We start from the raw sequence: 14,644 nt of genomic DNA, 5'->3' as shown, positions 1-14,644 counted from the left end.
AGCCTCCTATAAAGTACTTTCCTGATCAGGGCTTCGGTTTCCCCACATGGGAAATAGAGCTGGCTGTGTGGTCCCTGCAGGTCTTTCAGATTCCCATATTCCTCCTGCCTGGGCTCGGATCTCTGGTTGGTGGGGGTGGGAGTGGGGGTGGTGCTGCTTTCCTCTTTATCACCAGGCCAGCCTCTCATCTCCCGCTACCCTGTACCTTGGGCCTGGGTTCAGCCTGGCTGGCTTGACCCTAATTCCCCCCTCCCTCACCTCCAATGCAGCCCAGTTCAGATCCTGCTCTTTGGGGTAGTTTTGCCTGTTTCCAAAGCACAGACTTTTTTTTTTTTTTTTTCCTCCTGGAAAGGAATTTGCAAAGAAGCATGGTTTCCTCTATTAACGTGGGACTCCCCCAGCAGGCTTTTGAGCAGAAGGTGCTATGACCCGGCTTAGGCGTGCTGCGCTCTCTCTGGCTGCTGGGTGGGGCACAGACTGGGGGCTGGGGGACACGAACAGCAGTTTGGGGTGGCGAGGCTGGGAAGCCGCACAGGAGATGATGGAGGCTGGGTGCAGGTAGAGGTGGTGGGGCTGGGGAAAGTGGTCAGTTTCTGCACATGATTGCAGAGTAGGGACCACAGATCAGATGTGGGCTTGGGGGAGGAGGAGTGAAGAAGGGCTCAAAGAGTTTGGGCCTGAGCCATGGGAAGGATGGCATTTGCTCAGAGATGAAATCATTTCACCAAAGTCACGTAGCTCAGAGCTGGGGAGCTGAGACGAGAAACCGTGCTCCCCACTGCCTCCCTGAAGTTTCATGGGGGTTGTTTTGGGGCGAATCCCTGGCCTTTCTGTACCTTAACAGACATCTCAGCTCTTGGAAGCCCCTGATTCTCTTTTGATCTGATTCAGGCATAAGCCTGAGCAGGGGACCCAGAAATTCGGGCGACAGGCAGAAGCCAACATCAGGGAGATGTTGTCCTGATGCTTGGCTCACTTGTCCTTGGTGCTCCCTGGCAGGAGGGCTACATCCGACTCCTGCACCAGGTGAGGGGGACACGGCTTCCACTTGCTTAGTTCCTGCCCCAAACCTCCTGTGCCCGCCGGACCTGACCTCCTGGCTTCCAGAATCAGCAGATCTGGGGATGATTCCAGGATCTGCTAGCTTGACAGATGACCTCAGGATAGTGAGACTTCATTTGCTCATCCATAAAATGGGGTCAATAGCAGAGGCCCCACGCAGGGGGAGGAGAGGCGATTTCTAAGGTGCCCAAGCACAACCAGCAATCATGGGGTGCCATAATGAGTTACCGGGACAACTATCCCCCAAGGGCCCCCAACTCCTGTCCCCACTCTCACTCCTGGCAAAGTCCCACCAGCAAAGGACAGAAGGACCAGAGGCTGAGACATATGTTCTCCATAAGGACAGAAGCTCCAGCCTTCCTGGGGTGCTACAGGTGGAGGGGTGCCCAGCCCCCACGATGACAACAACAGTAACAGCTAAAGTCACTGTGCACCTGGCACGCGCCAAGTACGGGTTCGCTGAACCTTCCCCTCACCCCCAAGTCTCATGTGATAGACCCCACTACTGTGTCCATTTTACAGCTGGGGAAACTGAGACTCTGAGAGACCACACAGCCAGGAGGCCTCAAAGCTAGATATAAACAGAGGCTTTCTCCAGGCCTGTAGAAAAGAAGTCCGGTTAATGGAAGTTGAAGGTTCCAGAGTCTCCTAAGGGGAGATGCAGGGAGCATCTGCTATGGGCCAGACACCCTTGGGTTCTTTGTCCAGGGGTCTCGTTTAGCCTTCATGCTAATCCCAAAAGGGGGTTTCTTGGTTCCCCCATTTCCCATCTGACAGATAAGGAAATCGAGACTCAGACGGAAGACATTCCACTCAGTTCCTATCGCCAGTGTGTGGAGCAGGTGGGATTCACACCCAGAGCCTAGAGTTCTGACACTAGAAGCCTCACAGCCTCTGGAAGGATTGCTACGAGGCCTCATTCTCCTCCAGTGTCCTTCCCACCCCAGGGGGCCAGTCCTACACCCTCCTACAAGATCCCGCCCGCAGTGACTCAGAGCTAGACACCGTACAGAAATGGCCTTGACTTCCAAGGGGTCCCAAAAAGGTTGTGGGGGACCCCAGTCGCCCATTCCAGAGCAGCTTTGGCCAGTGGGGGTCATGATGGTGGGCTCTCCCCTACTGGCTTCCTGGCACAAAGGCCAGAAGGGACAAGCTGTGAGGTAGCTCGGGCAGGGATTTAATTTAATTTTAATTTTTAATTTTTTTTAAGTGCGATTCTGTCCTTAGCCATTGTTCTGTTTCCCAGAGGCTGCCCCACAGAGCCACTCAGTGGTATTTCTTTCAAAGGCAATTCTTCCAGGAGGGGAGGTGTCCAATCCATTCATTCATTCAAATAAACGAGCATCCATGGAACTATGAATAGCCAGTCACCCCCTGAGGCTCCAGAAGCCAAAGGGGGCCGAGCCCCACATGCACTCTGGGGCACATGCTCCACTCAGGGAGCACCAGTGAGGACATCTGTGTTCACCTTCCTCGTGCCCTGGGCCTCTCTGGCATCCGGCAAAGCTCTGGACCCTCTCTCTGAAGCAGATTTTTTCAAATGTAAAATTAAATGCATAGATTGACAGAGGAAACACATTGCCTTGAGAGACAGGTATCCCAATACTTTTTAAACAGATTTGCAATACTGACCCCTATGGCTCCTGTATTAATACAGTAAATAACAAAATCTGACAATCTAGTACTTTCCATCATTTTGCAGTCATGATGCGTGTAAACAGGATGTCCTGTATGTCCGCAGTCACTGTGGTGAGACAAAGGGATGTCTGGGATGTCTCCTGGTAACAAAGTCATGGGCATTAGTACCACCATAGTAGCATTCTGTGGCCCATAGTCCTCACTGTGGGTGGAGCTCCGTTCAGTTAGAGATTAGCAGGCCCACTGTGGGAAATGTTCTGCATCTTGCTGATTTCCTTCAAGAGTATAACTGGGACTTCTTTTTAGACCAGCCTCCGATGAAGGTCAGCCTCCTTCTTTTTAACAGCTGACTGGTCATCCATGACACAGCCATACTGGAATTTGTCCTGTGCTGGTTATATAACCACGCCCCAAGCCCTTTAGGTAGGTCGTGTCAGGAATCCTCCTCCTCCCCACAACCCAGATATAGGAGCCATGATTACCCTCATTCTAGAGAAGAGGCCCAGCCAGGTAGAGGCACCTGCCCAAGGTCACACCGCCTCTAGGTTGAGAGCTTTGATTCGAACCCAGGGTCATCAGATACAAAGAACTAACTACTCTTTCCTCATTGGATTTTATCTGTCATTGACAAAATGCTTTCCCCAAATATGAACCTCGGGCACCGTTTTCCAAGGAAGAGACAGGCAGGCCAGGTCACCGTCACTGACCTTCTTTCTGATTCTCGAACATGCGAGATGCACTCACACCTCAGGGCTTGTGCCTTTGCCTTTCCCTCTGTCTAGAACTCCCTTCCTCCTGAACCTGGCACAGTGGGCAAGCCTCTCAGCTCCAGTGAGGGGTTTCCTGCCATTCCAGCCAAGCTCTACCCTGACCTCACTCACTGCCCTGGCTCATCTCCTTCAGCGCACTGGTCACTATTGGAATTTAACCGATGACTTAGGGACCGTGGGCTGGAATCAGAATTTTGTTGCCAATTTTGTTCATTCCTGATTTCCTAGTCCCTAGCACAAGGCCGAGCACACAATAGGTGCTCAAGAAATTCCTGAGTGAATACATAATAGCACTCAGAGGGATTCGTTTGAAAAACTGTATTTATCATTGTAATACGTGCTTTCATATGGGACATTTTCTAGAATCTTGTTTCAGTGGGTTTGTTTTTTACCGAGGTGTAGACACAAGGTGAGGCACACCCGTCTAACATATGGTTTCATGAGTATGACGAATGTTTACAGACATGCAACCACAACCACAATCATGACACAGAATACTGCCAACACCTCAGAAATTTCTATGACCTTTTGCAGTCAATTCCCAACCCCAGACTCCCGTTCCTGACAACACCATGGATTCCGACTTTTCCAGAAGTCATATCAATGGAGTCCTACAGTATGTAGGCTTTTAAGTCTGGCTTACTTCACTCTGTGTAGTTCATTCTTTTTGTTTGCGCACATCACTAGCTCCCTGGATGGAGTCAAGGATGGTTACTTATCCGTAGACGGTTGCTTCTCCATTCTCTAGTTGTAAACTTTTTTTGTACAAATAACGTGGGAGAAAAGCAGGCTTGAGGGGATGCCCATCTGCGATCTGTCCAGAATACCTTCCTTCCTTACCCAGCCCCTGGAGTCTAAACTCCTTTCCTTTCCTTCAAGGCCCTTTTCAGCTGCCCCCTACCCAACAAGGAGCAAGGGCTCCTGTCCCCGTGTCACAGATCAATAAAGTGAGGCTCAGAGAATTGTAGCCCTCAATTACTAGAGGCCCACAGTTGGAATGTCGTAGAGCCAAACTAAAACCCGTGGCGAAGGGGGGTGGGTATTGGTAGCCCCAAGGCCAGAGATCAGCCTCTTTGTGGGCTGGAGAGATGGAGGACAGGAACCTGTCATCATCACAGGTCAAGGCCCCTGTCCTCCATCTCAACCCTGAGAATCTGCCAGCATGACGGTGACAGGGAAGAGGCAGGTCCAATCCTAAGGTTGGGGGTGGGGGTGGGGAGGGGACTTTGGCAGATCTCATCCTGGGCTGGCTCCGTCATTAGGACACTTCCCCCATCCTTCCAGCCTGTGCCTGAACCCTGGACCAGACCCAATCCCCACCAAGCAGGCCAGCATTACTCACCAGAGTCCAGCATGGCCAAAATGGGTCCATCTGGCCCAAATTACCCATCCCAGGACCCATGCTGGTGGGCGGGTGTGGCAAATTGGGTGATGGGCCCCAGCTGTGGGTGGCCTGGGTCCCACCCAGCCACTCACAGCCACAAGACAAGTGGGGGACCAATGAGGGTACTTAGGGAACTCCTGTCACTTGAGGTGACCCCTAAGCTACCCTGAGTCCCCAACCCAGCTCTGCAGACCCTGGGCAAGGAGTTGGGAAACCTAGCCTACCAGGCAGTGACCTTGGGCAAGTCTTCTGGGCCTCAGTTTGTCCATCTACAAATGAGAGGCTTGGGGGAGATGCACATGAGTCTCATCTCCTGAACGCACTTACTATTTGTCTGCTTAGGGTCTGGGAGTCTGCATTTGCTGCATTTTAAGCCAGGCTCCAGGAGGTCTGTGACTCCTGAGAGTGAGCAAGAGCAGCCTCCTTATAGCTCTGCCTCCCCTATCCCCCCTGGGCACCCCGGCAACCACACATTAGCAATCCCAGGGAGCTGACAGAGGCATGGTGTCCAGCGCACCTGAAGCCAACCCCGGGGGACAGCAGTAGCCTGGCCCAGGGCCCAGGGAAGAGAGCAGATTCAAAACTGGCATTGGGATCTTAGTGGTTGGAACTCCCTAGGGGGATGGAGCACAGCAGATGAGAAAAATAAAAAGCATCAAGGATAAGGTCTCTGTTTGGGGCCAGTTGCGGAGATGGGAAAGATGGGGGAGTGGGGGAGAGCCGGTGGGGATGCAGAGACAGGGCAGTGAGCGCAGAGGAACCAAGGGGTCCACGTTGGATATTTTTGCCTGAAGACGCTTGTTGGAAGCCCACGTGAGGATGTCAGGTTGGTGGCTGTGGAGGGGAGAAGGGCGGTGGGAGGCAGAGGTGGCACCGTCAGCACTTGACAGTCGTAGGACCAACAGGAGCACCTGCAGCGCGGGGCCTGATGCATTTGGGGCCCCGAACACTTTGTCCTCTGGTCCTGGGTGAAGCTAGTAAATCTGTTTTCAGAGCAACGCTTTTAAATGCGTAAAACAAAAGCCCAAGACCACCCAGCGATGTTGTCGCTGCTGTCATCAAAACCAGCATATAGCAAGTCTGCGCTCTAGTGGGAAAGCCGTCCCCAGGATGGGTTTGAGAAGGTTCATCATTCTCAGGTCACGATGAGTAAAACCAGTATTTAAGATGCTGTAAGGCGGCGCCTGGGTGGCTCTGTTGGTTAAGCATCTGCCTTCAGCTCAGGTCATGATCTCGGATGGAGTCCTGCATTGGGCTCCTGGCTTAGCGGAGAGCCTGCTTCTTCCTTTCCCTCGGGCCTCCCCTCATGCTCGCTCACTCTCTCTCTCTCAAATAAATAGATGAAAGATTTTTTTTTTTAAAGGTTCTATAACACTTGCACTATGGTGTGGAAATATTGGTGATTTCTATTGGTAATGAAGTTGCAAGATCCGCTAATAATGCTGTGTGTGGCCTATGCTCATAATAGAAGGCAATGCCAAACTTTCCTTACAGGTTAGCAAACAAAAGAGTTTTTTCTCACCCAAGGTCATGGACTCCCTGAATTCTTTCTGCAGACCCTGAGGTCCCCACTGAGGATCTCTGACCTAGGGAGAGAACATACAGAGAGACAAGGGCACAGAACTGGGCCAAGAGCCCCCCTGACATGTAGAAGCCTGGTAGAAGAGGAGGCAGAGAAAGGGTGACCACGAGTGGAAGGACAAATAGGAGGAGCATCTGGGAAGTGCTTCCAGAACTCGGGAGTGGCCATCTGCCCTGAGTGCTACTAGGGGACGAGTAAGAGGACATGGAAGGGTCCCTGGGCCTCCCTTGTTCAGGAGAAGACAACAACGAGGCAAGTTAAGGAGAGAAGGGGCTCCCAGGGCTGGGGAGGCAGGCAGGACACAGGATTCAACAGGATGGGATATAGATATAGATATAGATATAGATATAGATATAGATATAGATATAGATGATATAGACTGATTGATTTGAGAGACTGAGCAGGGAGAGAAGAGAAGCAGACTTCCTGCTGAGTGCAGAGCTTGATGCAGGGGTTGGGGGTGTCTCATGACCCAAGACCACACACTGAGCTGAAACCAAAAGTCAGGTCAGCTGCTCAGCCCGCTGAGCCGCCCAAGCACTCCAGTATGGGTTATACTTTTTTCTGGAACGGGGTAAAGACACAGACCTCATTATATCGTTCCTTATGCTTCTTTGTATGCGGGCCATACACCAAATAATACTGTTAATGTTTTTAGAGGCAAAGGTGGGGATACAGGTGAGAAACTGGAGGCAAGTTGAAGAAGTTTTGCCTTTGAGGGGACCAAGGAAATTGCAGCACAGCTGGAGGGACTGCGGGGTCAAGAATTTGTTCTTAGATGGGAGCGGCTGGGACAGCGGGGCGGGGAGCTGATGGTGCAGGAGATGACTGAGGGGCCCACATGACAAAGACTTGAGAAGCTCCAATGGGCCAGTCTCCCTAGTCCTTGGTCCCTTTTGTGACTGCCTCCCTGGGAGTTCTCACCCTTGAGTGAACATCAGATTCACCTGCATGGCTGGGCACCACCCCAGAATTTCTGTTTCAGGAGGTCTACGGCGGGAGGTAGAAATCTGCATTTTTAACAAGCTCCCAGGACACTGCCCCAGGGTACCCACTTCGAGAACCACCGCTGTAGTCAATATGGCACGACCCACATGCGCCCCCTCCAGGGTCTGACGTTGCACGTTGCCCTCCTTCAAAAACAGGGGTACGAGGAAGGGACAGGAACAGACTGTTAAGACAGAAGAAGGGAGGGGTGCCCAGGTAGCACAATCCATTAAACTCTGACTGTCAGTTTTGACTCAGATCGTGATGTCAAGGTCCTGAGATGGAACCCCACTTTAAGCCCCATGTCAGGCTCCGCAGTGAGCACAGAATCTCCACTTGAGATGCTCCCTCCCTCTGCCTCTGCCTCTGCCCCCACCCGCTCATGTTCTCTCTCTCTCTCTAAAATAAATAAATCTTTTAAAAAGGAAAAGAAAAAAAAAAAAAAGAATGGCAAAGGGGAGAAGAGACCAAGGAGGAAACAGCCAGAGTCTACCCCATCACCCTCCCCGCCCAGCCAAGGTCACCACCTCTCCCTGGGGAGCGCTGGTCTTCCCAGGGACCCTGGGAGCTGCCTTGTCTGTCAGACCTCCTGGAAGACTGAGCAAGAGGGCAAGGGAAGGAGCCAGGGCTGAGGTGGGGGGGGGGGGGGGTGGTGATGGCTGGAAGCCAGTTTGTGTGCAGAATGGAGAGGGAGTGGAGGAGGGGCACCGGCTCTCTGCCTGTAGGCACAGATCCCTGAGAACACTCTGTTCACCTTTGCAACTTGATCCTGGTCTCATGCCAGACAAGTTTCAACTGCCCTTGGGAAAGAGAGCAGCCCTGTCAAAGATATGAATGTTAGTTCGTGGGATCCCAGAACATCCGAGCTGAGAGAACCACTGGAGACTGTCCGGTTCAGTCTGTCTGGCAGTTGGAGGGGGCCGGAAAATAGAAAGTCCAGCGGGGTGGACAGACCTGCAAACTCTTATAATAGGCATGACACTGGGGGCTATTCTCCGACCCTTGCTGCTCCCCCTTTTCCATCGATTCATTGATCATGTATGTATTGAGTATCCACTAAGCACAAAGGATTGTGCTAGATACAGAGCTAAAGGGGTAAGACCCAGTCTCTGTCTTCATGGAATTAACATTCCAGTGGTAAGACAGACAATAAATATGTAATATAAACTCGAGGAGTGAAAAGAGATAGGAAGAGACCTGAAATGCCATGAGGGAGTGAGCCATTTAGATGGAGGTGGGGAGGAGGGAGTTTCCAGGCAGAGGGAACAGCATGTGCAAAGGCCCTGAGGTAGGTGTCTGCTTGCTGTGTTGGAGGGATATGGTAGATGCCGGTGCATCTGGAGCAGAGTGTGGGAGAGGACTGGGAGAAGAAATCAGAGTGGGAGCAGAAAGCTAGGTCATGGAGGGAAGAATTTGGCTTTTCCTCTAAGATAGGAATCCTGGGAGGGTTTCTTTCTAGCAAAGGAGGAATTTTATTTGACTTAAGTTTAACAAGTTCACTCTGGCTGCTGAGTAGAGGATGGATTGTACATGGGACAAGGATGGAGGCAGAGAAGCCAGGGAGGAAGCTACTGGAATAGTCCAGGTGAGAGGTAATGGTGGCCTGGCCTGACAGGAAGGCCTGTGCTCGTTGCTCTATGTCCTTCATGAAGGCACAGGAAGGGACGGGAGCCTTCCTCCAGTCCCTACACATAACACCAGCCCATGGTCTCCCCACAGCTAGAAAGGTACATCCAGATGAACTTGAGGTCAGAGCTGGCCCAAGTCCAACAGCACATGGTCCAGAACCAGACGGCCACCATGCTGGAGCTAGGCACCAGCCTCTTGAACCAGACCACCGCCCAAACCCGCAAGCTGACTGACGTGGAGGCTCAGGTACGGAGGCCAAGTCTGTGGCATTGGGGGGTGGGGGGAAGGACTGTGGCCAGCCTGGCTGACTTACAGCCTGGACCATCTGGCCTTGACCTCTGTCCCTGGATAAAATCTGGGCCTCCTCTGGGCCTGTAGCACCCTGGGGCCCTTCCCCGATGACCCCCATCACGAACCACTCTGACCACCAGGCAGTGCCCCTGGGGGCGGGCCCTGGGCTTGGGTCTTCTGCCTCTGTGACTCCAGTGACTCGGCGTCTGTGCTGGGCACTGGCATGAGAGAGGGTAGCAGCACTCAGGGGGCTCCGAGAGCTCCAGGGAAAGATGGATTGTGAAGAATTCATTCAACCTCATGGGGCCAGCAGCTCTGAGATGGGAGGCGGTGGGAGCGACAGAAGGGGAGGGAGGGAACAAACGTATAAAGAGGAAGGCGAGTAAAGGAATGGACAAAAGGACTGAATGACAAATAGGCACATGTCTGTTGAAACCCTACTGTGTGCCAGGCACGGCAGGGGGTGCCTGGTTCTAGTTTAGAGCAGTAAATGAAACAGGCATGCATCCCTACTCTCAAGCATCTCCTTTCTAATGACCCCCAGGAGAATGAACATGATAAACCCCTGTATATGGGAGAGGGTGAGAGTCTCAGGAGAAACCGGCATGGACAGAAGGGAGGGAGTATGTGCTAGGAGTGGTAAGCGGAGGGCCTGCAGGTTTAGGCAGGGAAGGCACCTCCGAGGAGGCAGGATCAGAGCCAGGCTCACCGGGAGGGCCTTCTGGGAACAGGGAGAACAGCATGTGCAAAGGTCCAGCAGCAGGACTGTGCTGGCAAGCTCCAGGAACATCGAGGAGGTCAGTGTAGCTGGAGCAACCAGGGGGAGAGGGTGGGCAAGGGTTCACAGAGCCACTGGGGCAGAGGACATCACAGGACGTGGCAGGCCATGGCGAGCACTGGGACTTTTCCATTACTGTGCTGTGGGAGCCACAGGAAGATTCTGAGCAGATGGGCCACATTTTAAAAGGATGCCTGGGGCTGCTCCGCAGAGGAAGGAGTGTAGGGGACAAGGGTGGGGACAGGGAGTCCTTGAGGAGAATGGCACAGGACACAGGGCAAGAGATGACAGAGGCCAAGAGCCGGGTATGGGCCATGGGAGGGGAGTGGAAGCTGGATCTGGCAAGATCAGATGGGGTAGGAGGGGGGCTGGTCAAGGGGACTCCTCCTGGAGCCTTAGCATTAGGAAAAATGGAACTGCTGTCAAGAAACAGACCACAAACTCAGCAAGGGCCTGTGAGTGAGTGAAGAAAGGAAGGGATAAATGAACGACTATAGGATCTAACTTCTAGGAGGAAATAGATCAGCACCTTGCTAGAATGGCAGAGCCCCCAGAGAGGGGGGCGGCTGCCAATCAGGGCTCCTGCAGGGTCTGTGTCGTCGCCCCCTTCCCCTTCTTGTTTGCTGGGACAGGTCCTGAACCAGACATCCCGAATGGAGATCCAGCTACTGGAGACCTCACTGTCCACCAACAAGCTGGAGAAACAGCTACTCTTGCAGGGCCACGAGCTCCACAGGCTGCACGGCCGCAACAGGTGGGTGCTAGTGCCCTGGCACCAGGCCAGACCTGGGGGCGAGGGCCAGCCTGGGACCCAAGTCGGCTGGGACTCAGGATGGGGTGGGGCTGGGGGGCACCAGAGCCAGGGCTGGACTGAGGCCGGGGCCAGGGTTGGAAATTGGACTGGGGGCTAGTGCCTGGGCCCCAGGGCTGGAGTCAGAGCTGGGGGCCCGGCTTAGGACTGAAGTGAAGGACCATTTACAGGGGGGTCTCAGGCTGGAGCCAGAGCTGGGGTAAGGACTAAAACCAGGGCTAGAGTCCAGACTCAAGCTGGGAGTGAAGGTGGGCCCTGGGGCAGGGCTGGGGGTCAGACAGGCATCGCTGGGTGGAGACAGGAGACAGACATTTCCCCCGGGAGTTCGGGACACCCTGATTCTTTCTCCATTCTTTCTCCTTTCCTTCTTTGTTCCTTTATTTTATAAATTTTTAACAGTTTTATTGAGCTACAGTTTAGTTTATATGCTGTGCAATTCACCCTGTAAATTTCTATTTGATTTACTTGCTTGTAAATAAGTAAATCTGATCTTATCCACTAGTTGCTTTTCCCAGAAGCAACCGCATTGCCAGCCTCTTGCCTACACAGGCAGAGAAGAGAGAGTCTCAGCATTTGTAAGCAAATACACTTGAGGGGAACACCCTGCAAATTACAAAGAATAAAAAAGTCATGGGGTACAGATAAGGCAGAGAAATGGGCTTCTGAGGCTGATTTCATCTTGGTTTCGAGCTGAGTGGAGAAAAACTGTCAAGGTCAAGGTGTTAGGGGAGGCAAAACCCACGCTCTGAAGCAGCCACCGGCCCGGGTGCAAGGGGAGATGTCATTGTCGCTCACGTGCTGGGTCAAGATCAGGCCATCAGGCCCGCCCAGCTCCCTCTGATCTGTGTGCAGCTAATGATAGTTTGTCCACTTCCTTATTTTTGTGTCCCCACCCCGAGGTGGGGGAGAGCAGGGACTGGGACAGTCTGAATTGTCACCAGGTGCCTAGAAGTCACAGAAGACAGACGATGTCATCAATAAGCACTTGGCCCATGGAGAGAGCTAAAATTCTAGAACCCGAGTGTGCCCCCAACTTTTTCTCTTCCTGCCGCAGAATTCGGGGCTCAGGGGAAATTCCTTGTGCCCTGGCTAGACTCGTTGTTCTTGTCTGGAGAATGGGTCAGCATAACCTCATAAATAGGAGGATGTCTCCCTCCCATCCTATCCCTCGGCCACACACCTGCCCACAGCAGAGGTGACCCCTCTTCCTGGTGTCTTGTCCTCTTCCAGTCATTCAACCAACAATCACTTTTTTGAGCTTTACCACATGGGAGACATTGTTTTGACAAAGTGAACACAGAGACAAAAATCCCTATCCCACAGCAGATATTCTACAAGCTGGCATTTGAGGGTTTCCTATGAATATGTAAACAAATACGTGCGCATAGTCCTTTTGTTGCCCTTCTTGAACCCAAATAGAGCGTACCACTCTGCACCTCTATTTTCCAAGTATCCTAAAAACTGTTCCATAATTGCACGACACACTTGTCCATTCTTCTCTCTAATTGTATCATGTTGCACCCTATGGCTGCGCCCACGCTTATATCCCCAGTCCCCAATTTGGGGGATTAAGGTTGCTTCCTGTCTCTTACTCCTGTTCAACACCAAGCCCCTAATTATGTCCCCATATCTCCTCGCACACACGCAGGAACAAACCAAGATAAAATGCCAAAAGTGGATTGCTGAGTCAAAAGATTTTTTTTTTTTTTGCTTTTTCTAAAACTTTTTTTAAAAATTCATGACAAATATGCTCCATGTTTACTATATCACCAGACCATAAGGACCTATAAAACGAAAGGGAAGGTGGGTTCCCTCCAACTGCCTCCATCTTCTTCCTCCCTGTCCATCGCTCACCTCCAGAACCACCTCATCAGGAGGATGCGCTCAGGCTCCGCTGTGTCCTTCCACGTGTCTTTCCATGCCTTTTCCTATCAGTTCCCCGGTTTCCCTCTCCATTTCCCTGTAGACCTTTTTTCTTTCTCTTGTTTTGTCTTCCCACACGTGGGGCTGCACTAGAGGCACTGATGTGCCGGCGCAGTTCCCTCCGCGCCCTGGGCGTCTTTCCAGTTTCGTGCATATGCGCTCTGCCTCCTTCCTCTTCGCGGCTCCAGAACATTTCCAGGGACACGGAAAGCAAACAGACTCAGCCAGCTCTGTCTGTTGGACGTCGAAACTGTTTCCTTTTTCTCTAGTATAACTAATCCCCCAAGGGGCACTCTCGCGCCTGCTCCCTGGAGCTTATCTCCTGAGAGCGGACTGCTGGCTCCAAGGGCAGGCATACTGGGGATCTGGTAACCACTGCCCAGATGACTGGCATGTCCCCCCACCCGCACCTCTTTCTTCTAAGGATCCCAATCTATCTTCTTCCAGGGCGGGGTATTTCCTCCCCTCCTCACTCTCTGCCCCCGGTGCACTTATTCCCCTCCATCCCCTCCGCTGTGTAATCCGGGACAGCACGCTCTGCCTCTCTGGGCCTCCGTGCGGATCTGTTCCGCGGAGTGCCCCCCACCTCAAGCCCCAGAGGCAAGCGCGCGAATGTGGCCGTGTGTGGGGACCCGCGGGATGACCCGCGTGCACCCCCGCCCCGCAGCGCGCTGGAGACGCGGGTGCAGGCCCTGGAGACACAGCAGCAGGCGGAGCTGGCTTCCCTCCGGGGCGAGAAGGAGCGGCTGCGGCGTCTGCTGGGGCGCCAGAGCGGCGCCCTCGCGGGCCTGGAGCGCAGCCTGCGCGCCGCCAGCGGCAACTCCAGTCTCCTGCAGCGGCAGCAGCGGCAGCTGCTGGAATCCGTACAGCGCCTGGTGCGCGTCGTGGCCCAGGGCCCGGGTGAGCGAGCGGGGCGCCTGCGCGGTGTGGGAGGAGGGCAGGAGCGGAGAGGGAGATCCTGCTTACCCTGCCGGCTCGCTTTCGAGGTGGGGGTAGGGGTCGCCCAGAAGCCACTGTGGGGCGGGGAAGGGCCCGGCCCCTCTCCCAGCACCTGTGAAACAGAAATAACCACCAGTAATGATAGTGGTGAGGACGAGTGTGCCAGGAGGAACCAATCCAGACTCTACCTCTTGACTCCGTGAGTGACCTTGGGCAGGCCCCCGTCCCTCTCTTGGCCTCAGTTCCCCATCTGTTTAAAGAAGTGAAGCTAATAAGGATACCACCAGCCCAGACAAGTTTGGGTTCCAGGATCCACATGCTCCATCCTCGCTTGCTCAGACTTGCCCCACCCCTCCCCTGTCCTCAGTTTCCCTCTCTGTAGAATGGAGAGGTTAGACTCACCGTTCTCCCAAAGTCTTCTGTCACCCTGTTGCCCTTGTCCCTAAGCCCAGGAGAGCCAAACAGAAGTGAGGAGGTGACTCTGGCCCTAGCTTCTGAGAAGGGGGAACAATGCCTGGTGCCCCCCCCCCCACACCACCACCAGCTCTCACTGACTCCTTCTGATGGAGTCCATTTAGGGTGGCCAAGGCATTGCTGGTTTCAGCTTCACTCAGTCAGCGAAGCCATTACTGAGCATCCACTATGTGCCAGGCCCAATGCCGGGTTCTGGGAATGCAGCAGTGAACAGCCTAGTCTTGCAAAAATACCCACCTGCCCATCTCTGGGTCTCTAAGTGAAGAAGCAGGAAGTGAATTTTTTCAGTATGTGCCACTATGTGCTAGCTGTGTGTTTGAAATTTCCAAGCCACTGAAGGCCTTGAAAGGCTGTGATGAGGAGAGAGAACATGAAC

The 14,644-nt window shown here is 53.3% G+C and overlaps 1 protein-coding gene across 2 annotated transcripts in view; it reads left to right on the top strand.

Moving 5' to 3' along the window:
• The window catches only part of ANGPT4 (angiopoietin 4), a 41,537-nt gene that overhangs the window by 14,110 nt on the left and 12,783 nt on the right, over positions 1-14,644 (top strand). For both annotated transcript variants that reach the window (XM_059133671.1, XM_059133672.1), the window contains exons 2-4: positions 9,143-9,298; positions 10,754-10,875; positions 13,523-13,755. In XM_059133671.1, coding sequence (XP_058989654.1) covers positions 9,143-9,298; positions 10,754-10,875; positions 13,523-13,755 — 511 coding nt within the window. The remainder of the gene's footprint in view (positions 1-9,142; positions 9,299-10,753; positions 10,876-13,522; positions 13,756-14,644) is intronic.

Source organism: Mustela lutreola, chromosome 9 (assembly GCF_030435805.1).
Source record: "Mustela lutreola isolate mMusLut2 chromosome 9, mMusLut2.pri, whole genome shotgun sequence".
NCBI classification, from domain to species: domain Eukaryota; kingdom Metazoa; phylum Chordata; class Mammalia; order Carnivora; family Mustelidae; genus Mustela; species Mustela lutreola.
Note: the sequence above shows the minus strand (reverse complement) of the source record. Positions and strands in the feature narration are given on the sequence as shown.